This window comes from Dermochelys coriacea, chromosome 12 (assembly GCF_009764565.3).
Source record: "Dermochelys coriacea isolate rDerCor1 chromosome 12, rDerCor1.pri.v4, whole genome shotgun sequence".
Lineage (NCBI taxonomy): Eukaryota > Metazoa > Chordata > Testudines > Dermochelyidae > Dermochelys > Dermochelys coriacea.
The window spans coordinates 30,667,151-30,693,098 of NC_050079.1; the positions used below are offsets into that span (position 1 = coordinate 30,667,151).

The 25,948-nt window shown below is 40.8% G+C and overlaps 1 protein-coding gene across 2 annotated transcripts in view; it reads right to left on the reverse strand.

Moving 5' to 3' along the window:
* ADAMTS18 (ADAM metallopeptidase with thrombospondin type 1 motif 18) overlaps positions 1 to 25,948 on the reverse strand; it is a 100,168-nt gene that overhangs the window by 50,191 nt on the left and 24,029 nt on the right. The window contains exons 1-6 of one of the 2 annotated variants that reach the window (XM_038368937.2): positions 16,530 to 16,747; positions 9,585 to 9,784; positions 8,493 to 8,576; positions 7,465 to 7,624; positions 5,495 to 5,600; positions 494 to 631 (exon numbers count right to left, since the gene is read on the reverse strand). In XM_038368937.2, coding sequence (XP_038224865.1) covers positions 494 to 631; positions 5,495 to 5,600; positions 7,465 to 7,624; positions 8,493 to 8,576; positions 9,585 to 9,784; positions 16,530 to 16,602 — 761 coding nt within the window. In that variant the 5' untranslated portion in view covers positions 16,603 to 16,747. Of the gene's footprint in view, positions 1 to 493; positions 632 to 5,494; positions 5,601 to 7,464; positions 7,625 to 8,492; positions 8,577 to 9,584; positions 9,785 to 16,529; positions 16,817 to 25,948 lie in introns of those variants that run through there. The other variant, XM_043495029.1, reaches the window with a different exon arrangement.

Consider the following 25,948-nt stretch of genomic DNA (forward strand, 5'->3'; position numbering starts at 1 on the left):
ATCAGCATACATGGTTTGTACCATAAGGGAAATAATGGGATACCATTTTTTTTCAGCAGCTCTGTAAAATACGCTTATTGAAAGCATGACAATCAGCTATGACTAGGTTAGGAAAAAATCCACAAATATTCATTCATTTCCACAGTCAACACCCCTCTTATATTCACTTTTCACTAATATTCTAATAAACCTGTTTGACAATAATGTTTGGGGAAAGAATGAAATGCAAGTGAATATTGCAGCATATTCACAGAGGATGAAATTCATTCCTATGAAGAAAGCCAGCACAAAGGCCTATAGTACCACTTATGTCCCACACAAACCAAAGTTTGTGGGCTCATCTGGTACACTGGTTTTGTACTGGCCTTATTCACAGAGATGAAATCCATACCAAAGTTAAACTTTAATTTCTAATCATGCGTATTTGCACCAGAAAGCCAACTGTAAGAGTTGCCACCCTCCTATGGAAGATCCTGACTTATATCTGACCTACCTGAGGAATTTATTGAGATACTGCCTGCTGCATACAGACCAGGAAAACACCCCATTGTTTCCTGTAAGCGTGGGAGACATAATGTTACCTTCGGCTTTTCTACAGGGATTTCCTTCTCCATCGTGAATCATGCCAAAGCTAGAAAGAGAACCACAAATGAGAGGGGCACCAGAAACAAAATGCCAGAAACAAGAGACAGCTTTTAGGGGGAAAGAAACACTGTTAATTCTATCAACAAATTCCACAAAGGGATGAAAAAATGTACAAGCCAGAAATAAATGAACACAACAATGGTCGCTAGTCAAGCCCAGTTCGATAGAGATTGAAAATTATTTTTGCAGTACAGTACATGGAACTGGACAAAGAAGGTTGAGTTTCAGGGGAAATCTAGTTTGGCGAGCATCAGGGGTTCAGGAACATAAATCAAACCTCCAGGCTGCCAGAACACAAACACCAGAACATCAGCATGTAACACCAGCATCTCAGCCTGCTTAATAAAGTTCTCTTTCCTGTGCATCAGTTTGCTAATGAAACAATTATCTACCAGCTGTTTGGTGGCCCACGCAAAATAAGGTGCTGGGCTCATTCCTTTACTCAGAGGAGATTATTTTTTTCCTCACACCACAGTACCTACTGCAATTGCTAACACAACTACTGTGGACTGAGTTATGCTAGTGGTGAACTGAACTCTCATTCACAAGTGGACATGTTAAATCTGCAACACTAATCCATGGGTGCAGTACTGGCCCCACTGAATTCAATAGCAAAACACCCACTAATTGGGGCCAGAATTTCACCCCATATGTCTCTTTTCAGTTTCCAAGACTGTGAATCATCAGTCTATTTATAGAGAACCTTCATCTTGCCACACTAATTTGAGGGGGTAACCAAACATATTCAACTACAGTCAAATATGAACCAGCATGCAACAGAGGCAGTGTGTCTAGTGGATAGAACACTGGACTGGGGGTCAGGAGACTTGTTCTATTTAGGTACATCTACACTACATTGTAAACTTGGGTCTGGGAACTTGCTTGTACATGCACACTGCATGGCAAACTTGGGCTTACAATTGCTGGATTCAGGTCTCACGGCTGTGCTAATTCATCCATACTTCAAAATGTCAGGGCTTGGACTGGAGTCACAGCAGAACTTGGGCTCTGACTCATGCCCCCAGCAGGGTCCTAGGACCCAGGCCCTGAGTGCTTGCTAACCTGAGTCAGACTGATTTGTGTGTGGATGGAAGGGAGGCTTATACTCAAACCTGAGTCAGAGCCCAGGCTTAGAATGCCTCTGCCATTGACCCGATCTGGGACCTTGGGCGATTCACTTTTCCTTTCATTGGCCTGCTTTTCCATTCCTCCAATAGTACATCTTGTCTGTTTAGACTGCACCTCTTTGGTGAAGGGAGTGTCTCTTATTAGATGTTTTGCCAGATGTCTAGGCAATAGTACCCTGATTTGAATAAGGTAGGTACTACCATAATATAAATAATAATAAGCAATAATAAAACATCCATTAAAATGCTAAATGTGGAATTTATGGCTACACAAAAGTTAATAGTTTTACATCTTTCTAACTCTCTACTTTATATTTATTTTATATACGGTACATCTGAGAATTTCAATGTGTTTTGAATAGAAATTTCACGGTCTCCTACTTCAGTTCGTGCATTGGCAGTTTTGAGCATGTAATGGGTGTGTGCGGGGGAGGGAGGGAAGACTAGATGCTCAGCTGCTGTAAATCAGTGTAGGCCCATCAAAGTCACCATACCGCTTCCACCAGTTGAGCACCTGGCCCTGCTGAGAAATATTGTTCACTTAGCAAATGGACAAAGAATCCCAGTTGAACAAATATTTTATTAATAGTTAGTGGAATAAAAATTTAGTTCACTTGCTTTGGAGCCAAAGAATGTATGGATTTAATGCTCAATGACACAATAGATCATAGACTCCCCAGAGAGCTATTAAATGCTCAGGTAAAAACATAAACTATTTAAAGAAGACCATAAAAATGTATAACGATAATAGCCATTCTCAAGGATCTCAGTGTGATCTACCGAGTATATAATACACATAGTTAGAAATCCTTAGTTTAGTATTTTCACAATAAACCTCAACAACTTCAGAACAATCACACCAGTTTATCAGATACACATTGTGTGCTTTAATGAATCCTGTATTTATAGTCAGGATCATTAGGAATTAGAAAAGCAGAAGGCTTTGGACAGAGGTCTGAAATTTCCCCAAGTCTGGCGGTTCACTGCAGAGAGAGGAGCAAAAACAAAGTTCAGACTTAGATCTGGATCAGTACTTTCCCCTAATTTCAATCGGACCAAGATGGGAGAGAAGGGGTCAGATACTATGTGACTTGAAAAGACACTGAATGCACAAGGGACTGTGCCGACTCCTATGAATGAGTACTGCTCTGTCATGTGAGCAATACTTTGAAATGACCTGAACTTACAGACATTCCCATGGGGTATTGTTTTCTTTTTTGCTCTCAGTAGTCTTGAATAATGGAAATGTACATATAAATGTTAAATAATATGTTAAAATAAATGAAGATTCTTGCTTAAAACCATTATCAGCTGTGGATTACAGGGCCAGATCCTCAGCTATATTTGTGCTTTGCACTTATCTAGCGGTACAAACCTGCTCTAAAGTTGATGAATCCCGCTACAGGAGTACTCTCGCTGTACAGAGTAGGGAAATTCCATTGCATTGGTCAATCATATGTAAAGGATCACATTCTGTTCTTACATAATCTCATTCAGCCCCATTTCACACAGTGATAAAGGCCACTCGTTCCTATAACACACAGCTTTGCAAGTTATAAGCAATGCATGCCCATGAGCCCCATAAGTAAAACTGAACCAGGTACACTTTTTCATTTATAGATGTTTTTTATACCTATGAATCACCATTTCTCAAATGCAAATCTTTAGAGTGTACCTGGAGCTGTTAATTAAACTGAGATTACATTAGTAGTAATTTTGATTTTCAGAAGGAAGTATTATTAATATTTAATTTAATATTGCTAATATTGAAGTCCATTGCATTTATATGATGAAATCTTGTATTTGTTTCAAATGCACTTTCCCACCTAGTATTGCTATCTGATTGTCAATAAGAACCTCAGGCAATATTTCTAAGGATGGTCTGCTTCCAGGCACCATTGCTGCCAAATTCTGCTTTTCCCATACAAAGCTCTTTCAGGAACACAAGCTTGGATGAATGACAGCAGGGAAATTTTCTACCTGTTATTGCAGAGTAAAGATGGCATTCTTTCCAGGATGCTATATTTATTTAGTTTGGAAAGACATCCTTCCTGTCAGGATGCAGAAATACAGAAGTAAATCAAAGAGACGCCAAAGAATATAAGGATTAGAAAAGCAGTAGAGATGACAAGCAAAACTTAACAGCTACAAATATATTATTTAAAAGAGAATGAAGAAAACAAACAAGAAGGAAAGGGAATTAAGATACGAGAAGAATAATTCTAGAACATCATGCCATATCAGGAGTAACTCTACTGAAATCAATAGAGTTATGGTGATGTAAGTGAGGAGAATCAGGCCCTATATATTTTACTTATTTGGTCCCATTGAAATAACTGGCAAAACTCCCACTGACTTCATTAAGAGACGGATTATTCCCTAATTCCTTATTTCCCTTCAGATGTACAGAAACCTGTGAAAGGGACGCTCATGTAGACATTAGGTCATAGTGTATACTGGAAAGTATATTTATACAATGAAAACTGAATAGCCCCAGTTCAGTCATGCAGAATCAGAGGGATTCATGTAACAACTGAACAGCAGAATCCAGTACCACTGTCATTGACAAAGGAAAAGTTCTGAATAGATACTCTGTCAACATCTAAGAGAATAGAAGATCAATGGCAGACAGCTAATGTTAGTGGCAGAAGATCAGCAGATCTTAGGAAAAAAATGGGATGAATTCCTACTATAGAAATCAAAGTCCAGTGGAAATACCTGCAAGAAGGTGACAAGCGGCCTGAAAACCGCTAGAAAGACTACCTTCCACCAAATCATACACTAAATGGAGAGGAGTAAGAGGCAAAGGAGGATGGTAGGGAAATGACTACTAAACCCTATGAATCCCAGGATCTGCTGGGACAGAGACCATCCAATCACACACAAAGGGGCTGTTCCTCCACACTGCTATCTGCCGTGTCCCTTCCTTCTACGGCAAGACCCAGGCAGTCGATCCTCTACCGGGACAAGATCTCCTTCCCTGGGGGCGTATACTGTAGCTCACAAAGGCTTATGCTCAAATAAATTTGTTAGTCTCTAAGGTGCCACAAGTACTCCTTTTCTTTTTTGCGAATACAGACTAACACGGCTGCTACTCTGAAATCGTTCTGTACAGTTACTTCCGGTACTTCCGGCAAGATTCACTTTGGCACAGCTATCAACTAGAATAGCCACAACAAGAAGGAAGAACAGCATCACGGGCATCAGTTCCTCCACTTACCACTTTAGGATATTCCCCTGAGATCCCAGGGAGCCCTAATTCTTACTCAGCAGAGGAGATTCCATAGAATCCCACAGAGGTAAGAACAGCAACATGCAAGTAGCATTGGTCCCCCTTTTTGTGTTTCGCAGGCAAGATATGCCACAGTAGGGTCTCCTCAACTCACGGCAGCTGAGTGGATGATCATGACTTAGACTTACGGTGATTACAAAATATGACACATCTGTTGTATTCTAACAAGATACACATATAATATGGGAACAGAATCCAGGAGCTCTAACAGTCCCCTTTTCTAGCCACATGACCCCTGTCTGTAAATGATCTATAGAATTTTTCAGTGGGGTATCAGCTTTTTCATAATCGCAGCAGACATTCAGTTTCCATTCATTGATATGTTTATCCATAATATAGATACAGGAGGGAAAGATTTATCTATAATATATATAAAATTATATATATATAATATATATAGGGGGAAGGACTCACGGGAAAAATAGCTTACTTGTGTCCAGATTCATGGGCAATAGTAAAAGCCAAGCCAAGCCCTGTATCTTCATTGATGGTACAGCTACGGTATTTACTGCACATGCCACTAATAGGGGCAAAGCCTGGAGGAGGGGGAAAGGCAGAAATTATTTCAAATATTTCAAATTATTTCAAACACTGTAAGATACATACATCTCATTGTGATGGATACTACATGTTTTCATGAGTACATGCAGTGGTGAGCTGAAGCCAGTTCGCACCGGTTCGCTAGAACCGGTCGCTAAATTTAGAAGCCCTTTTAGAATTGGTTGTTCTGCGAGGGACAACCGATTCTAAAAGGGCTTCTAAATTTAACTGGCCAAAAGTAGCACCTTAGGCGGAGACTCCACGGGTGCTCCAGCCCTGGAGCACCCAAGGGGAAAATTTGGTGGGTGCAGAGCACCCACTCGCAGCTCCCCACCCCACCCCTGGCCCCAGCTCACCTCCGCTCCGCCTCCTCCCCTGAACGCGCTGCCCCCGCTCTGCTTCTCCGCCCCCGCCCCCGGCTTCCCGCAAATCAGCTGGGGCCCAGGGAGGCGGAGGGGCAGGGAGCTGCCGGTGGGTGCTCTGCACCCACCAAATTTTCCCTGTGGGTGCTCCAGCCCCAGAGCACCCAGGGAGTCGGCGCCTAAGGTGCCACTTTTTATGATCAGTGGGGGGAGCAGCCGCTCCCCCCCAGCTATGCTCTCCCACCCCTAGGAGCCAGAGGGACCTGCTGGATGCTTCCTGGAAGCTGCCCCAGGTAAGCACCACCAAGACTCCCCACCACGCCCCCCGGCAGGTGTCTCTGGCTCTTAGGGGTGGGGTGGGCACCCACTACGGTGGCCCACGAGATCCTCCTGCCCGGTTCTGGGGACAGGCGAGAGGGGTGGATGGGGCAGGGGTCCTGGGGGGGCGTCAAGGAACGTGGGGGGGGTTGGATAGGGCAGGAGTCCCGGGGGCGGGGGTTGGCAACAACCCCCTCGTGGGGTGAGGAGGGAACCCGTTGTTAAGATTTTGGCAGCTCATCACTGAGTACATGCTTATTTTGATGTGTGAGGAAAGTTCAGTTCATGGTCATTTTGGAGCACCAGGAATTGTAGGCAGAACTATCTTTAACAAAAAAGGGAGTTGTGTATAGAGAAGTGCACACATGTGCCTATACACACATCTATATATGCACACACTGGGCCCAATCCAGAAGGAATTCATTCTGTAAATGCTGGCCTACACAAGTTTTAACACAGGCTCATTTTTAGCACAGGTGACTCAACGTCAGTCAAGTCAGCTGAGAAAGCAATTTAAAAGGGGACAGCTCCTTTCTGAAGGTCACTCAGGGACAACAAAGAAGATGCATGTGGCTCAGATGTATTTTTGAAATGCAAAATGAGATCAGTGGTGGAGAAAATTCCCTGATTGCAGTAGAGATCCTAAAATATGTCTTTTGAAGGTCTCTCTGGCAGTGGCCAAAATACTGGCAATAAGGGGGGGGGGGTTAAGTTTTTTAAAGTTTTTAAAAGAAAAAACTAACACCCTTGTATAGAGCTTTTCAGTAGATCTCAAAGCACCTCACAGTCTTTAATGGGTTTATTCTCATAGCACCTCTGTGAAGTAGGGAAGTGCATTTAGTCTCTCTGTGCCCAAGTTTCGTACCTGTAAAATGGGAATTCTCCCCATTTTAGAGGTGGGGAACTTGGGCCCAGTGAGGCTAAAAGACACACTCAAGGTCAGACAAGAAGTCTGTGGTAGGGCAGGGAACTGAACGTGATTCTCCCAAGTCCTAGGCTAGTTCCCTAATGGCTGGACCATCCTTCCTCTCATTAACATGTTACTTTCCCCCTTGACTATTCCTTTACCACATCTTCAAACATTCTCATTAGCCACAAAACTGGGATTTCTTTATTTTATTAATTGAGATGCTGTCAGTTGACATTCATTAGTTTTGCAGAGCATATTTTCTTACCATACCTAAAGTGTCACAGGGTTCATTTTTCCAAGAGCAGATATCAAATCCTGTAAGCAAGATGGCATGGTCGTGACGCTTTCCATTCTTTCCAACCAGAGCAGATTGCCACTGACAAAAGCTATTTAATGACTGGTCCGCGTGATGGTTGATCATTAATCCACCCTACAGATATTTCATAGACACAGAAATCATATGCTTCTACCGGCAGCTGAGGAAGGTGATTGAAGGAAGAAGAACTGGGGTAGGGGTTGGAGGAAGGGGAATTACTTTAGTTATATGACCAGATGTGAAGAAATGTCACCTCTCCATTTCTTATGTCACTATATATTTGACACATCTGCCTGAAATAACTATTTCAAGTCAATCAAACAATCATGATTATAAAATGAAGCTGAAGAAACTCAGACCCAGGGATATTTTCTAAGGCACGGATGGAGTTTAGGTGTCCAATTCCCATTGACTTTCAGTAGGAGTTGGACACCTAACTACCTTGGAAAATTCCCCAACAGTATTCCAATAGCACGAGGTGATTCATAAACTCTTTTAAACTTTAATTGCAATGTGAATGATTTCGGGGCTTGGCTTCCCCTTTTAGAAATCATTTCACTTGTGAATTTGTGCCCTTTTGGTTTTCACTGGGTAATATACATGAGGTACAAGTGTCTTTGGGTCTCTTGATTTGGTTTTCTTGATAAAAATATGTCCTAGATGAAAAACTACTGAAGGCAACAGCCCTTATAAAATACTTGGGGATTCTAGAGTAAGAGTCAGAAACACTGAAGGGTAAAGGGGGAGTTAATTAAACTCCTGGTTCTATTATTAAAAGAAAACTAGGAGCAGTGAAATATGGAAAATGTAACATCAAGGGTTCTGGTGATGTCATAAAATCTCACACTTGAGTCTTGTGGTTTATAATGTCATGACAAGCCCTCAGTGGAATTTCCTTTGCATAGTGTGGGCTTGTCCATATATTCCCTGTGAACAGTGTCAGATACACTCTGCTACAAAAGAATAATGACACACCACTTACAGGCTCTTGTTCCAAAAGAAGAAGGCTCACAATAATGATGTTTATGTCACTTCCGATTGTCCCATCTTTAAAAAGACTAGAAACCTGCATGAATATGTAGGAGAGGATAATAAATAAATAAATCTGTAATAAAAATAGACTAAAGATAATTAATGAGTTATCATGACCCAACTTTCAATGACAGTCAAGAGGAACTCGGCACATTGCAGGATTAGCCCCACCTCCATCTAACAGAAATGTGCAGGAAGGGACCAACAAATAGCCCATTGAAATTAATTGAAAAATTCCCAATGACTTCAGTGGGCTTTGGATCAGGCCCCAGTTCTGCAGGATCAAAGCTACAGCAGGTAATCCTCTTGTGTCTGCCCACACAAATAACTCCTCTTTCCAGCAGCAGGGAAGAGGGGAAATAAAGCAAAGCTTTTGTGATGGGGCAAAAGGAGCTGGCTGACCCACTCTGCTCACTAGGCCAGCTGTTCAGGGAAGTAAATAGGTGTAGAGTCCTCTTTACTTCCCTGCTTAGATTGTGACTCAAGACATGCTACCTGCCTATTTACTCACCACTGCAGACAAGTGGGAGGGGATATGAGGAGCTCTGGCTTCACCCCACCTTCTCATCAGCCAGAGTGGGGATGAAGTTACTTACTCCCACTTCTCCTTCCAGCGGTAGTGGGGAGTCAGGGAGAAACTGTGATACTTTGAGATAGAAGTTTCTAATATGCCCCCATCTGCTATGCACCACCCTATATTCAGAGCAGGTTGTTAAGCTACAGGCCGGCCATTAAAGACACTATGAGCAATATATAAAAGAAATTACATTAGCAAAATTGACACAAACATTCAGAATAATTATAAATCCCAACGCCACCCACACCACAGAACAAGGGTGGGATTTCTAGGCTAGCATGTGTGGACTTGCAGAAATCAATTTAACAAGCAGAGTTTTCAGTATTGCCAACTTTTGTGATTTTATCACGAGGCTCACCAAGTTGGGTGTTTTTCTTAAAGCCCCAGCTCCTGGTTGTCTTGTAGATTTTCCACAGCTGTAGATGAGTACAAAACCAATGGCACTTCAGTTACACCAGCTCTTACCATGTTCATAACTGTTAAGATATATGTGGTTACATTGTCCTTGCCATGCTTCTCCAACATTTTTTTATCCGCCACAACAAGCGTTTCAACATTCAGACTTCCACTTTTCGGGGTTTTAACAGCTGATCTTTTGAACCTTGCTGAACTTCCATATTCATCCGATAGGATATATGTATCCTCTGTGGGTGGCTTAGGTGTGTCTAAAGACAAACAGAACACAGTTTTGGAAAAGTTTCAAAACGGGTCATTTGAGCAGTTGGGTTAGATAGTAAAGCGCCTGGGGAATAGGACCCTAAATGAATTTACAATATTGTGCAAGAGCCAGGTATTGATTGATATGACTTGTAAGATGGTGAGTTCCTCTAATACATTATTAATTAAGATCTGATTCATTCTTCTTTAAAAAAAACCCTGAATACAATAAGCAATTCAGAGGAAAGAAATAAATGTAAATGAGTAAAATGAGTTTCATGTACTGTAGGGAGAAATACTTAGTATTTCTGCCTGAATAGCTATATCGTATTTGACCATTTTGGCACCTTCCTGCATCAACTGCAAATATAGTGTATGGGCCAGATTCTGCCTCCCTTAATAAATGCCTCCAAATAGGTACAGAAACTAGATGTGCTGCAAAAGCAGAGTTCCTGTGTGCCTGTATTTTGACTGGCAACAGCCCCCCATGGAGACTCTCCACACAGATTACTCCTGCTTGGAGCACAAAATTCAGAGAGTGGAAAATGATAACCATTGCTGGATCAGAAGCCATGTGCATAAACATGCGGTCCATACTTCCTGAGAAATAAAGCAAGCCATGCCTTCTGCTTGTGTAGGGAAGGACTGCAGAGTCAACCCTCTCTCTGGGTTTTGAAGAAGCCAGAATTAGAGCAGAAAACCTTTGTTACATACTCTTCCTGCTTATGGCTTTTCTCGCATAAGCCTATGTGCCCCTGGCAACCAGAATTCAGCCCACTAGACACTATTTGAAAATGCTAGTTAGATAACAACAGGAGTTGTCCTTGCAAATCTTTATGGCAAAAGGGATGAAACATGATATGAGTGATGGAGCCCCAGGTAATTAAAAAAATATAACAACCACCTTTGTCTAGAAGCCCTACCTGTGACTGTGTCTGACAGTTACTCCAACAACAGAGCTAGGTTGGCATCTACCTCCTCCTTGGTCACATGGGAACACCAGGAATCCAAGGGAAACAGGATGGTAAGTAGGGAAGCTTATTTGCATCAGTTGTCTACCCCAAAATTAGTTTCATTTAAGAGTCTTCTAAGCCAGGCCATCTCAAAGCTGAATAAGTTATGCTCAGATGGAGCTTTGATCTATGGTCTTACAGAGCTTGTGGTGTTTAGAATGTTATACTTGTTTAGTTGCTACTTAGACTGTAAATTCTTGGGAGCAGGGAGTGTCTTTGTGGTCTGTGTTTGTACAGCAAGTAGCACAGTGGGGTCCAGGTCCATGACTGGGACTCCTAGGCACTACAGATATTACAAAAAGTAAATCATCATAATGAGTGCTGGATTGGTCCTTAATATTCTAAGTGAACATGCTGTAGGCATCAATATGCTGGTATTTAGCAGATACGAGTTGTAGCAATGCAATATCCCTAGTGATTTATTTCTGAGAATTCATTTAATCAGAACTATATTTCAGAACACGAATGAATGAATGAAAGATATTTTAGTTATAATATCAATCAAGAATCATTATCCTGTTAAGAATGTAGAGAGGTCTCCTCTTTTGAAAGCATGTAAAGACAAGCATCACCTATCAGCGAAATGCACAGTTTATTTCCCAAGCAGAGCAATTCCTTGTTTAGGAGGCAATACAAGTGGCTTGCACTTGATTCACAAAAAGTCTCTTTTATATTTGCCTGTACTATAGGTGGCTCTCGTCACTGCCGAGACTCACTTCCCCTTTGCACCTGCTTTACTACTACTAAAAGTTATTCAGAAGAAGCAGCTCTTCTCAGATATGACTTACAGAGCATGATCTGTTCAGCTTTTGTGCTCCAAACTATTTAGCCTGTGGTAAAATGGCTTACTGGCTCTGCTCATGCTTACAAACTGCATGCTCAACATGGCTACTAAAGAAAGTTAGAAGGGTTAAGCTTTAAGTCTTCAAGCATATCCCTTTGCAAGCATCTCCATACTAATAATCTCTTTTCCTGTACTGCAAAAATGGATCGATTCTGGATTAGGGATTAATTAACCCTGTTGTATAGGCCATCTCCAGTTAAATCTACCTGGTGCATCCCGTTAGAGGACCCTGTTTGGGGGCTGAAATTATCCATGCCAGGTGTCTACATGAGACTGAAATGTTTTGGAGATTTTCAGCTAAAATGGTTCACCTGTTTCCAAGAATGCGGTTAAGGAAATGTGCCTATGATAAAAAAAATGTGTATAACCATTTCATTGAGAAACTCTAGAGCCACCACTGCCATTGGTTGGAGCAGGGACGTGGCCCTTCTGCCCGTGACATGACTTTTGCCTCTGCTACCTTAATTCAGCCCCCTTGTGCATATGTTTTATGATACGGTCTTTAATGGTACGATCACATTCTATTTTTTTTCCACAGGACCCCTGCCTCATTCAGTGCCCTGGATGGACCTGTTCTGGGGTTGTATAATGAAGACAGCTGTTGTATGTAGGACCCCTTGCTTCATTTGCTGTAGGAGTTGGAAGATCTCTAGTGAATGAGGCAGGGGATGGCAGGAGGAGAATGGAAGGTCTCATGTTTAAGGCTGTTGAATGCTGCCCTGGAGAACTGTATTCTGTCCCTGCTCTGCCACAGACTTCCTGTGTGATACAGAGCAAGTTACTTATATCAAACTTTTCACAGGTGGCCACTAATTGTGTGTTGCTCATTTTACATAATCCTATCTTGAGGCCATGGGGCTGAGCACCTATTGAAGTCAATGGAAGCTATGCTTTGAATATGAAAAGCTTGATACAGTGCCAAGTAATCTGAAAAATCAGGCCGTGGGTGCATCAACTTAGGTAACCAAAATTAGTGGACATTTTTTAACCTCAGCTCCCCATCTGCAAAATGGGGACAGTCATACCACCTAGTTTCACAAGGATTAATTGTGAGGCTGTTGTGAGGATTAATATAGATGTAAGTAGAGTCAGGATGAGCGCTACCCTGACATCTGGTGGTGAGTCATGGTGGGTTGTGGAAAAGAATTTCAGGGACTGATCTCATTTGCATAGGCACACCCACCCTGACTAGATGGTCACTTTGGCTGCTGTAGGAGCCCCAGTTTCTCTGTTATTGGGGCAGGAATAAACTGTTATTATCCTGAATATGTGAATTAAGGACCGTGGAACTGTACTTGGCCTTTTGTTATGATGGAGGGACTCACCATCAACTGAGCAGCACTCACTAGGCAAGGGTCATGGGTTCCAAAACACAGTGAAGGGAGAGAGGCTGGGGATAGGTATTAATACTTGGTGGCATAGGCCCCCCTGGTGAGGGCCCTACATGCTAATTGCACTTCCTCCTCTCTCCACTGTGGAATATCAGAGCTCATTTTGATTCTATTAGGAGTGTAATTACAGGCTGCTGAGCTGGATTCACTTTGGGCTAAAGGTGCACCAGCACTGAGGCTTCCTTACTACAAGCTGAAATCACAAAAGAGCTAAACTTACTAAGAGCTGAAATCACTGAGTGTTGTGTTAAGTAGTGGGGGAGCCTGAAGATATATGGCAGAGCAGTTTGCGGGATGGTGAGCAGAGCAGAGTGGCAGTTTGCCGGATGCCTGGTGGAGCAGAGCGGTTTGCAGGATGGCTGGCAGAGCAGAGCATTGCAGTTTGCAGGATGGCGAGCAGAGAGGCTGATGGAGCAGAGCAGTTTGTCGGATGCCAGGAGCAGCTCATGTGGGCAGCTGGCAGAGTGGAGCCCCATGGAGAGGTGGGGCAATCAGCTTTGGATCACGTAAGGTGCCCCTTAGCCCCCCCCCCCCCCATCTCCACCCAGTTTGGGAGGTAAAACTCTGCAGATAAACTTTCGAACTCTGAGGCTGCCCTGACCAGGGACAGAGACTTTTGGGTCGTTGGACTTTTGGGACTTTGGGTGATTTTGGGTTGCTGGACTCAAGAACCAAAGGGAAAGGGCACGTCCCAATTTGCTTGGGGTGGGTTTTTTTGCTCATGGGTTGTGTTATGAATCTTGTTGGTGGTGTTTCCCCAACATAATGCCACATTGTTTATCTCTGTTATTAAAAGACTTTTTGCTACACTCAGACTATGTGCTTGCGAGAGGAGAAGTATTGCCTCTTGGAGGCACCTACCGGGGGTGGTATATATTTGTCCCAGGTCACTGGTGGGGGGCTTGAGCCGGTTTTGCATTGCATTATTGGAATGGAACCCCTAGACACTGAACCTGGCCCTTGTTGCTGCCAACTCTGACGGGCAGAAGGGTTACATATATTTGTGAAGCACTCTGATACTATAGCAATGAACACCATAGAAAACCCATGAGAAAATTAGTAATTCTGTCTTCAGAGCAGCGTTTGAATAATGTACAGTGAACAAGGCATGGGGCCCTGGATTGAACAATGAGGAGAAAACAAAATATCGAATAGCTTCTCATTAAGTGGGCACTGTCCATCATGTGCACGAATGAGGTAGGGGTCTGGTGGAAAAAACAGCAAATGATCATATAATTAAAGACTGCCTCATAATGCATATGCACAATGGGCTGGATTATAGCTGTTTGAGCAACTATCATTCTAGTATTTCCTAACTTCTGAGTGCTTGACTTTGCAGCCTTAATGTTCTTTTAACATAGTTTTCAGGTGTTATTTATATAAAGGTCTTGTTCCTGATTCCTGTAACCCGCCTTATTCCTGCACACAGCATCATTAAAGTCATTGTGCTTGTAAAGTCTTAAATTTAATTCAGTCACTAGTTCAAACATCAACATAACTGAAAGTTTAATTTTGTGCACTTAACATAAGGGTTCTCAACCTGGGATCGCAAATAGATGTCAAGTAGCAATGGCCGTCCTACCTTTCCTATATTGCTAAACAGGAGGGAGCCGTAGCTCTATTCAAGCTACATGAAAAAGTAGAGAAACCACTGCTTTAACAAATAGGAGAAAGGCCAGTGAACCGTATTCAGCAATATAAGCAACTATATACCTTCAAAGTGTAAACAACTCCCCTACAGAACCACCTGTCCTCTTTCAGTACCATGTTTGGATACAGATTCAGTAATGTATCATTTTTACTTTCAAAATCCAGTTAACTTTAATTGCAAGAGCATTAGCCACAAGTCCAAATTACTCCTGCTGCATTGTCCCCTTGAACGTACCGGGAGTTGTGTGTCCTTTCTATCCCTTACATGAAGGAATAAAGGCCCACTGATTAGGACTTTAGCATAGGGACTGGGAGACTTGGGTTCAGTTCCCTAATTTGCTACAGATGCCTTCTGAGACTTTAGACACATCACCTACCTTCTGCACCTCTGGTAAGATGAGGATAACAGCACTTTCCTACCTCAAATGGGTGCTGTGAGGATAAATGTATTGACTATTGTGAGGTGCTAGTGTACTACAGTAATAGGGACCATATAAGATAAAATGGCCAACATGGAAGAGCCTGGAACTCTCTCTATCAAAGCCATCAATATCATACGGGTTTTGTAATCAGTGAACAACCTTTTAAAAAAACGCCCTGGTGGTCATGGAAAATGGGAAGACCATGAGCTAATGAAATATTCCTCACTTTACTTTCTAAAGTAGCCCCTGCTGTCTTCCATTCACATTACTCATGGTATAGCAGTAAAAGAAAAAAAAAGGGCTGAAACAGGATGACCATCGCTTTGTTCAAGAATTATGTACTGGGGCTTCTTAGACTAGGGGAGATTTAGCAGGAAGGGGGAAGAAAGTAGCAGAGAGACCTGCAATATTGAAGAAAAACATGAATTGATTGAAAATATAAAGACTTCTCAATCTTTTCAACCAGATCAATATTTTCCTGCAGAACGCTCAGAGACTTTCACTCCTTCCTCCTTCAATTTTCTCCTCCCATTTTCTCCTCTTCTCTTCCCTTCTGTTTGTTTCTCTCCTTCTGTTCTCCAACCCCTTTTCATTTTCCTTTTTGAAAAGCAAGCCTCTTGTTGTCCCCGAACTCAAGTAGAAATTGGACAGGACATATTTTGGCTGATGCAACTTTTTCAGTTACTGTATTCAATTCAATTCTTGGGGCTCTAGTCATGAATCTCAATAAAGGCCCACAAACAGAATCAAGGGAACATAAAAAGTATAGCTATAGGATCCTTGAGGAGCTCCTAAATACTCTTCAAGTTGAGGGCCTAATGAAGGCCTCCCAATGGACATTGGTAGGATAATGTAGTTTCAATACATTTTTAAGAGGTGGCACCAGAATTTTATTTAAACAATTTACTTGGGAGGTTCTGGTTGAATCATCTCAGTTGCTGACAACTTCATTATCAAATGGTGGATTGCAAAAGACCTATTCCCCCTCCTTTGCCAAATCAATGATTCCTAATGCCCTTCCTCCATCTTCCAAACTTATCGTGTATCTCAGATTAAGAGAAAATAGAGCAGGAAGTTGGAACTGGTAATTGTATAGAAGAGGCAGTGTTAAAGCACCAGCAAAAAAAGGAATGGCCCATTAAAAGATAAATCAATCTCAAGAAAACCAGAGCAAGGGATCTTCTAATTTGAGCAGCACATTCCTAAGAAAGTCACTCACTGACTAGTGGTGGAGTTGTAATAATAGTGATGGACAGTGCCATAAACTTAAATGCATGATCCAGCTCCTTGTATCTGTCCTCCATTTCCTCTGTTAGCACTACTATTTAAAAAATTCAGCCCCCATCAGAGTAGTGGTTACAAACCACACTAAAAGAAGCACCTACAAGTCTCTAAGAACTACTATCTCAAACAAAGAGAGAAAGTTTCCTTACATACATTTCTTTCGACGTCCACAAAAATGCTGCTTTTGAAACCTTCCATGGTGGTAATCATTCGCCTGATCATGATACTTGTGATGTGTGTGATTTCTGTGATGACCCAGGGAAAAGTGATTGGAATTGGAATCTACTTTGTATCGGTGCACTTTCTCCTCTGCTCTCCGTTTGTATAATACATGAGGGTGATGTCCAGCAGGTGATGTGTAGTTGTGTTCCTGTGCTAGGTGCTGAGGTAATGGAGATATAAGGAATTCATTCTCCTGCATCCTTATCAAACCTGACTAAAAAAAAAAAGGCAAATTAAACAAAAGAACATTATATTTTGCTGTTTGACAACCAATATATTTATGTCCACTTGTCAGCACTAGAGTCCTTCTAAATAGCTGAACCTATTCTCTTAATTGCAGAGTCACTTATACAAAAAGAAGACTTTTAGCACATTGTCAGGCTTGCAGGCTGGTTTTCTGGATATACGGTCATCAGCAGCAGTAGAATAGGGTCAGGATGAATGAAATTGTGCTGCATAGACAAGAAGGGAACAAAGATGAAGCACAACGTTTCTTTTTTAAAAAAAAAATAGCATGGCTGGGAAAATTGTCAAAGCAAATTATTCCATTTGGATTCTTAAAAGAGGTCTATACAATTAACAGATTCCCATAGGAAACAACTCTCTGTGACATCAGATTCAGTTAAATTAAATGTCTGAATTCCCTATTCTAATTGACAGCAACAGATTTCCTTAGTAGCTAGGCTTCTATTCCACTTGCTGTACTGCATTCTGACCAATCATGGAACTCCATGCCCCAGCAATTTGCTTGTGTTCCAGAAGACTCTATTCCATGACAATGCTGCCGTTGCTCTCTGAGAATCTCAGAATCTTCATCTCTAATGGCAGAAGTTTATTCACTAGGGTGGATCAGAGAGCAGAATTTTGTCCTAAACTATGAAAAGTCTCTGCCACTAATTGGCACCTTTTTTTCAACCTCAGCACAGAAACCCAGGATTGAAGGAATACCCTCTCCATCCTTCTGGATATGTCTACTCTATTAGTAAGGCAATGTTGTAAAGCTGTTACTGCGGCAACCTGAGCCCTACAGTTCTTGCTCTGCGGAATAACTAGAAGACTTCAGGCTGCAGGGTTGTCAGTGCATCACCTTTCACCAACACTAAACTACTATCATCACATTAAATATTAACTATGATCGCTACACAATGTATATTAAAAATGAATACATATGTATTTTTACCAACACATTTTGTGTTTAGCACATTTTCCCCTTTTCATTGTCACTAGAGGGCAGAGTTAAGGTTGGAGAGAAATACGCTGTATTTTTCGTGCATTAACTATGAATAAAGCTACTCATATGCTTAAGTGTTTCCAGGATCAGAGACAGCATTAGAAATGTGGGTAGCAATGAGGAAGTATTTACTTTCCAGTCATAAACCAGTTGCGCTGTTCATTCCCTTGTTTTGTAAAAGCTGTTAAAATAAACACTCTTTTTCACCAAGAGATGGATGCAGGAAATATTAGTGTGTAGCCAAATGGGGCAAGAAAAAGTTTGATTTAGATGAGTACATATGTAATATTACTTCCAAAGTTTATTCTGGGTCAGTGAGGCACTACCCTATGGAAAGTACCTTTTTCCAAAAGGGGCATCCCCCGAGAACCACACAGCTCTATGAACAGCTTCTCAGAAGTATGTGCAGATAAGCAAGTGCAACCATGCTGTATGATATATTAGCTCTCTCAGCCCATGATACCACCTCTTCTTACAAAGAATGTTTTCTGATGTTAGATGGTGGAGCTATGCTCCTAGCATTGCACATTTTGGATATACGCTATCTCACCTATCTTGAAATTGATTTTTTTTCTTATATGAGCCCCTGTGTGCAGACTGGCTAGGACTTGAGGATAAAGAGGAAGAGGGACTTCAACCAATACTTGATTTCACCAGGGTGTTTCTTTGGGATTTGTGGACCTTTCTGCACTTCCAGAGCTTCATTCCAGGAGGAGTAGCAGCCGTGTTAGTCTGTATTTGCAAAAAGAAAAAGAGTACTTGTCTCTAAGGTGCCACAAGTACTCCTTTTCTTATTCCAGGAGGAGAATTTTTCAGAAAATAGGGAATTGTAAATGAAATCCTCGTTGCTTTAACTGTAGTGTTTGCTACTGAGTTAATGCTATCACTTATATCAGATATATCCACAAAAACAGATTTATCAGAATTTTAGTGACATGGGTCCTTAGTGCTCACCAATCAGACACCAGCCTTCTGATTGACATTCATTACTGTATTTTTCCAAATAGAGGGAAAATATGTGCTTTCCCTTTTGTGGTCAATTACCAATTATTATAGATGGACAACTCAACCAGGATTTTAACAATAACTCTTTCCTGTAACACTAATTGTGAGGATCTTCTGCTTCCCAAAAGTTGCTGTGAACATAAACAGAGATCATATTGTGATAGACATTTGCCTTAATTCAGAATACATTCAACAAACATTCATCCTATATTTGCTCAACATATTACAAGGAAGAAGCAATAACATGTCCGTTAATGAAAGATCAGGACTGAGGAACTTCTCTATAGAATTTAGCTAGCTTGCTTGCCCAATTCAATGGACTGGCAATCTTCAATCATCAGATCACAATAGGACAAGACAAAGCACTTCTGTGTAGGGGAGAGAACTGATATTTTAATCCTTATGATTTATGTCATCAGATATTTAGAACTGACACAATTAAATGCAGTTCAGGGCAAGAAGAGACCTTCCACGCAATCATCTGTTATTCAGCACTGATAACTAGGCATCTGCTAACTGATTTTACAACCTTCTATTGGAAAACAGAAACATAATAAATCTGTTTTCTATTTCTCCATTTTAAAGGTTTCCACGTCTGAAATTACCCCTACAGGATTCATTTAATAAATGATTCAAACAATATGGAATAGAGGATTTTCTACATTTTCCTCGTAAGAAACTGTCCCTGATGTACATCAAATTTTAGTCCCAAATGGAATTACTATATTTAACATCACAAGGGTGGACTGAGAATTCCAGAAATGTGTGATGAATTGAATTCTGGCCCATGTGCTGAATTCATTTTGGTGCATGATTTTCATGTGCTGTAACTAGCTGGTGAGTGACCTAAAAACCTTATTCAGTCAGCCCTAGCAAATTTTTCTCCAGCAGAGACTAGGGCTGAATCCTCAAATGAGATGTACTCCCTTTGGGTTTTAAAGTAAATCAGAAAGGATTATTCCAATTGGAAAGTGTTATGAAGAATAAATAATGTCTACTTTTTCTTTTTTCTGACACAACATCTAGTTTCATGCAGTCTTGCAGCACAGAACAGTCTTTATAAGATAGGCCGCTGGTTCATTTCTATAATTTGTGAGCAAGTTTCCAGTATTCATATTTAACTAATCTCTAACAATTCACAAAATATTGGCCCAGATCGCTCCTGCTTGGAGATCCACAAACTGGACTGGATTTCAGGTGGTCAGTTAGGTATGTGGTTACAGCTCCTTGATTCTCAAGTGGCAACTATTCTTGCTTCAGACCTGATGTTAATTAGAGCAGCATATGGGCTCCTCAATCTTGTGTTAGCAGGTTATGGTCCTCAAAGGGGATATGCCAGTTGAGAAATGAGGACAGATGCCTTCCCCTGATGTGCCCGCTGTTGATATGATCCCCTAAAAAAGGGTTAAGGTGAGGAGCCAGCTATACTAGCTTTATGCCATCTGAGACTCTCCCATGCTAGAATAATTCCCAGAGGGCTAATTAAGAGCAGGTTCTGGCCACCTTGCTGCTAGAGCAGTGCAATGGGGACAGAAACAAGGGGAGAGACTCTAGCCCAATCTCTCTATTAGTCTGGAACTTTTTCAAAAGAACTATGAAATTTAAGTGAAGTCATGAATTAAATACAGTATGTTTCTCCTCATTAGCAACTTCAGCAGATGTGTGCGTATAATTAGTAAAAATTACTATGGATAAATGGAAGCTAGGTCTTTGTGTTGCCAGGACCTGCATTAATATAAGTGCATACCCAATCTTAGCTTAACCACAGCTCATTGAAATCAATGGGAAGTCTTTCCTTGACGTACATGTGTTTTAGATCCAACCCTTTAAGATGAGAAGAGGTAGGGCATTCTTCATGGCTATGTCTACACTACAGTTTTTCTTCAAATTTCCCACTATCATAGTCCCACCAGAGGAAGCCGTGTTACAAGTGCCGACATTTTCATCAAGTACAAACAACACAGTGGTGAAAAGTCCCAGGACCCCGGCAGACAATCTACACTTTCACTGTTGCTGTCACGAGGGGAGTGGCACCATTTGAGAAGTTTGAAGAAAAATGCTTACCTAGGCAAGGCCCAGGAAAAATCTTTGAATGAAATTTGCTACCACCGTGGTCTGCCGGAACCTAAATTTGCTATCCTTTGGGAAACACTTTAAGGCCTATCTTCTAACCCATACCTTTGGAAAGGTAGATTATAGGATTTAGGATGGAATATGTAAGGCAGGAAGGCTGGCCTAAGTGTTTAATTAGAACAGCTCAAATTTCAAGCATTCAGTATTAGCTTGTGAACAAGCTTAAAACCAAGAATCATTCATAGAAATTATTCAGCAAATTCTTAATCAGTCAATCGTAAATTTGCAGTCTATTTGTAGATAATTTACAACGAGACAAAAAAGGCAACATTCATTAAATAAATAATTTGTTATTAATTGTTTGCTTAGTTCTTTGATCCATTAAAGAAATTTTCATTTTGAGATGTTTCTTAATAAAATTTTATATCATTGGGGTATTAACACCAAGGCATTTGTCCAAGATTTTCCTGGTAAATCTCAAAAAGAAGGGGAACTTCATAAAGAAAGCTGGAGATGGTGATTATAGAAAGCAAATCTGCTTTAGGATTTCTTCACTGATATTATATTACTATGTAGAGATTAAGAGTGGGCTTTTCAAAAACATTCAGCATTGATCTAACTCCACTCCTTAATTAAAGTCATTGGTACAACTTTCACTGTTTTCAATAGAAGAGTTAGACGGAAGTTGAATGTGTTTGAACATCACATCCTAAAATGTTTTCTCTCCAAGAATGGGTGATTTGCATCTCATTGAAATAGCACGCAAGACATCTTGTATTCTCTGTGCTTAGAATCTGAATCAACTCCCACTGAAGCTGGACTGCGCCCTTACTGTCTGATCTTGCAAGGTATGGAACACTTCCTGTGGGTTACAAACATCCTCCACTTCCACTGTGACATCCGAGGGAGTGGAGGATGGTCACTGTCTCACAGATGCCTTAGGACCATGGTATGACTGTGCTACAGGAGCACAGCTAGGATGCTGCAGCTGAGCTGTTGCAGAGTAGATACTCCCTGCATTGGCAGAAGTGGGGATTGCTGATTTGGCTCCATATGCAAATTGTGGGACATGATACAGTGACTACTAACTCCCATCAATGGCATACCTTTTCTTGTCCACAAACCTAGGACATTTAATGGCCAAAAACTGCATTAATGAAGAGTTAAGGTTGCTTGCGGGTATGTCATGCCCTTGCAGAAAGCTGAACTGAGCAAAACTCTAAACTTCTGAAAACCAGAAAATGTACAGTTAAGGTTGCTCATGCATCATTTCTATGGAGAATTGTGTAGATTATATCAGTAGCAGGCCATAGGGCTTTTATTGTAGTGGATACTGTCAGGAGTGAGATAGAAATATGGCAGGATTCTAATGCTCTAATGATGGTTATGTGAAAGTGTAGGTTGAGATAGTATCCTGTGAGTAAATGTAAGGGAGTTATCCGAGGTTGGGAAGTGGTTCTTAAATTGTATACGTGTGCTAGTCTTTCTGGAGACATGGCTAAGTGTAAGTGTATGCTATTTTGACTTTAAATAGTGTTAGATGGAATCCTGTGGATGAGACTGAATGGATTGTAAAAAGAGGTGAACTGTGAGGTTGATAGAGTAAAAATGCAGAATGAGCAACCCACCGTTTCAAGAGGTGGTAGCTAGGTTGACAGAAGAATTCTTCCATTGCCTGAACTGAATCCACAGAGGAGGTTAGGTCATCCTAACTATGTGACATAGGAGCAAAATTTTTCACAGCTATGAATGAAATAGCTAGGTCATCTAATATTTAGGTGTAGGCCAGGCCTTAGGGATATGCACTGCAGTGGCAGCTGAAAGACTCGTCGTCCTGGAGTGGACTTCTCAGAACTGTTGTTTTCTTGTCTATATTTAAAAACTGAGATTTTGAGATGGAGTCTGTTCCCTTTCCCACATGAGAAAATCATTGTGGCTACGGATTTCGTATTTCCATAAAGCCGCCTTCATTATGTATTAATTAAATTACAGGCAACAGCTCATCCATATGCATTAAGAGTTACATGAGATTCATCATCCAGACACAGATAATGTGGTAAAAAATGAAACAATGTGAAATTCAAAACTAAGGACACAGAGGAATCAAACATCTCAGCTGCAATATCTGCTAAACAAATAAAACTACCTAGCACAGACTTATGCCAAGTACAATTACTCTTTGCATGATAACAGGAGCACCTTGACTGTACCAAAGTACTAAAATGTATGTACAAATACCTTCTAAGCAACATTAATTATTTCATATAACACTTCATTTGATGTTATGTTATGCATACACATCTGAAGCTATTAAAAAGCCTATGACCACTCTGTTTTAACTGTTAGCAAATCCTGATATGTTAACAGCAACCACTGCACTTAGTGAATAAACAATTTAACATTGCATAGGGATGGATGCAATCAGTGTGAAGAATCTTTTTTAAGGGAGTGTTAAGTGTGAGCTCTTTTGAATGTCCATTCAAAAGAATGAATGCTCCATTAAATGTCCTCCAATGTTACACACAATATTTCAAAAAGCAGTTGACTGGGGCTTGTTCCACAGGCAGCTGAAGTCAGTCTAAAGACTTTGATTGACTTCAATGGGCATAAGTCCAGTGCCTTTTGTTGTGTTATTTCCCACAACGTACAGTTCCTACAAAAAAATTATTGAGTCAAACACAGATTAACCACAAGAAGAGATACAGCACATAACAGAAACAGACTACATTTAAAAGTACAACTTTCCGTTGTGCTTACAGCAAAAGGAAAAGATAAATGAAGAACTTCCCTGCAATATAAACCTCCTGAGAGGAAAGATGATCTAAAAAATATAGTTTTTCTTATCCCAAATGAGCAGAAATCTAGCTGGGAAGATACATGCATTCCTGGAATTCCCATCATAATAATATCTGGACACTGACACATCACAGAACACTCGCATGCTTTCTCACTCAGACTGGAGTGAAAGCTATTGGCTGCAATTCATCCTAGTGTCACTCAGGTTGTAGGTTTTAAGGCCTGAATCTCTACTCAGTTTCTGGCCCTTTGGCACACTCAGAAGGCACAAAGGGCCTCAACTGCTTAAAGAGAATTCTCTTGTCAGAGGCGAACCCCCTGCTGGCTCAAATATGACAGATCTGGGTCCTGTGTCTGCCCTCTGGAAGAGGGAGGCAGGATTTCTCCACATACGTCACTTTTCAGAATGTATTCAAACCAATTTATTCAAGAAATCTGGCCCGGGGTTTTATAGGAGTGGACACTCATGAGATTTCCAAGAGTACACTTGTCTTACTCACGTCAGAGATTCTATGAGTGACACTCAATTTTCATTTTCATTTAGATCCCGTGCCAAACCAGGTAATGCTAAGGCATGTGGGCACTGAAAAAACACAGAAACAAAGAGTGTAAGTTAACTAAACTTTGCCTGAGTTTTTATGTTATGCAAACAAATTCACCCATCCCTCAGACAAAGTGTTGAGATTTTTGCACTGTGAGTAGCATTTGTTGATGATGATACCAGAATTAGGAAATTAAAAAGACCAAAAGACACTTTCTTAGGCCAGGTCCTCAGCTAGTGAAAATAACCTCAGGGGAGCTATGCTCATTTCCAGTAGTTTGGGGGATCTGTCCTCCCACCTCCATTCTGAATATTTAGGTTAATTTAATGTCCATCGTGCATTATTAAAATATTTTTAAATGAAAGAAAAATGAGAGCCACTGACCACCGATTCTGGATTGTGAGTTGACTATTGTCAAGTTTTCTTTCAAATCCAGATGAATCATAAAAATACTGAACTCTCTCTTCAAGCATAACATAGCTGACTTACTGCCTATATTTTTAAACTTTAAAATGTTAAGATATTTTAACAACATAGTATTTTGCTATCCCAAATCAATGGTCCCCAGAGAGTGGGGTCTTAAAACAACCATTCTGAGTGCATTATGAAAGACTCCTCTGTTCAGTTAAACTGCACAAAATGAGTATTATTCTGAACGTTTGGCAATTGTTGGACCAAGGTAACAAAATTGCTTTCTTTTAATTATTCCTATATGAACAAAGGCAAAGTTATCTCTGAATAGTGCCTTTGTATTTTTGCAGTTGACTGAGCTTGTTTAAGACATCTTTGTGCTATCCTGCTTCTATCAACATGTAGCAAATACTGAAATAGTCTAATTTGCCTTTCTGGTTAAGGTAATTGAACTGCCTCAACAGTGTTTAAATATATTAAGCTGACATTTATTGCAGGCTAATGATGACATATTCTAGAAATAATACTAAGATTATTGCTCTGCCGCAAATGCAGATTAAGGTTCTTGCTCGTATCTATCTGCACCTCTTATGCCTTACAAGCAAACACTAAATATTAGAAATGACATTATAAAAATTGTCCTATAAATGTCAACAAGTCTGACAGGTTGCATCCTGGATTACATGGATCATTAGTGATTCTATCACTGTGGGCCCAACACAGCAGTTTGAACACAAGCAAACTTGCCCGCTGAAACCTATCTTTCTCTTGCTTGTTCTAATCTAATGGATCCAGAAGTCAATTAGCTATGAGCAACAGCTCCAAGTTAGGTTGACAGTTATACAGGTGGTTGGGAATGGACTGTTTAAGTAAGGCCCCAGTGATGACAAGATAAAATCTAGATATTCTATTAGTTATGATACTTCTGAAACCTATCACAAAGCAAACAAGAAAAGGAGGACTTGTGGCACCTTAGAGACTAACACATTTATTTGAGCGTAAGCTTTTGTGAGCTACAGCCCACTTCATCGGATGCATTCAGTGGACCGAATGCATCCGATGAAGTGAGCTGTAGCTCACGAAAGCTTATGCGCAAATAAATGTGTTAGTCTCTAAGGTGCCACAAGTCCTCCTTTTCTTTTTGCGAATACAGACTAACACGGCTGCTATTCTGAAACAAAGCAAACAGGAAGCAGTGGGATTATTATATGGATGTACTAATGCTTCACTTACTTTATGTGAAAAGAGACAGTGCAGTATTTGTCATGTGTTATCTTACAGCTGATTA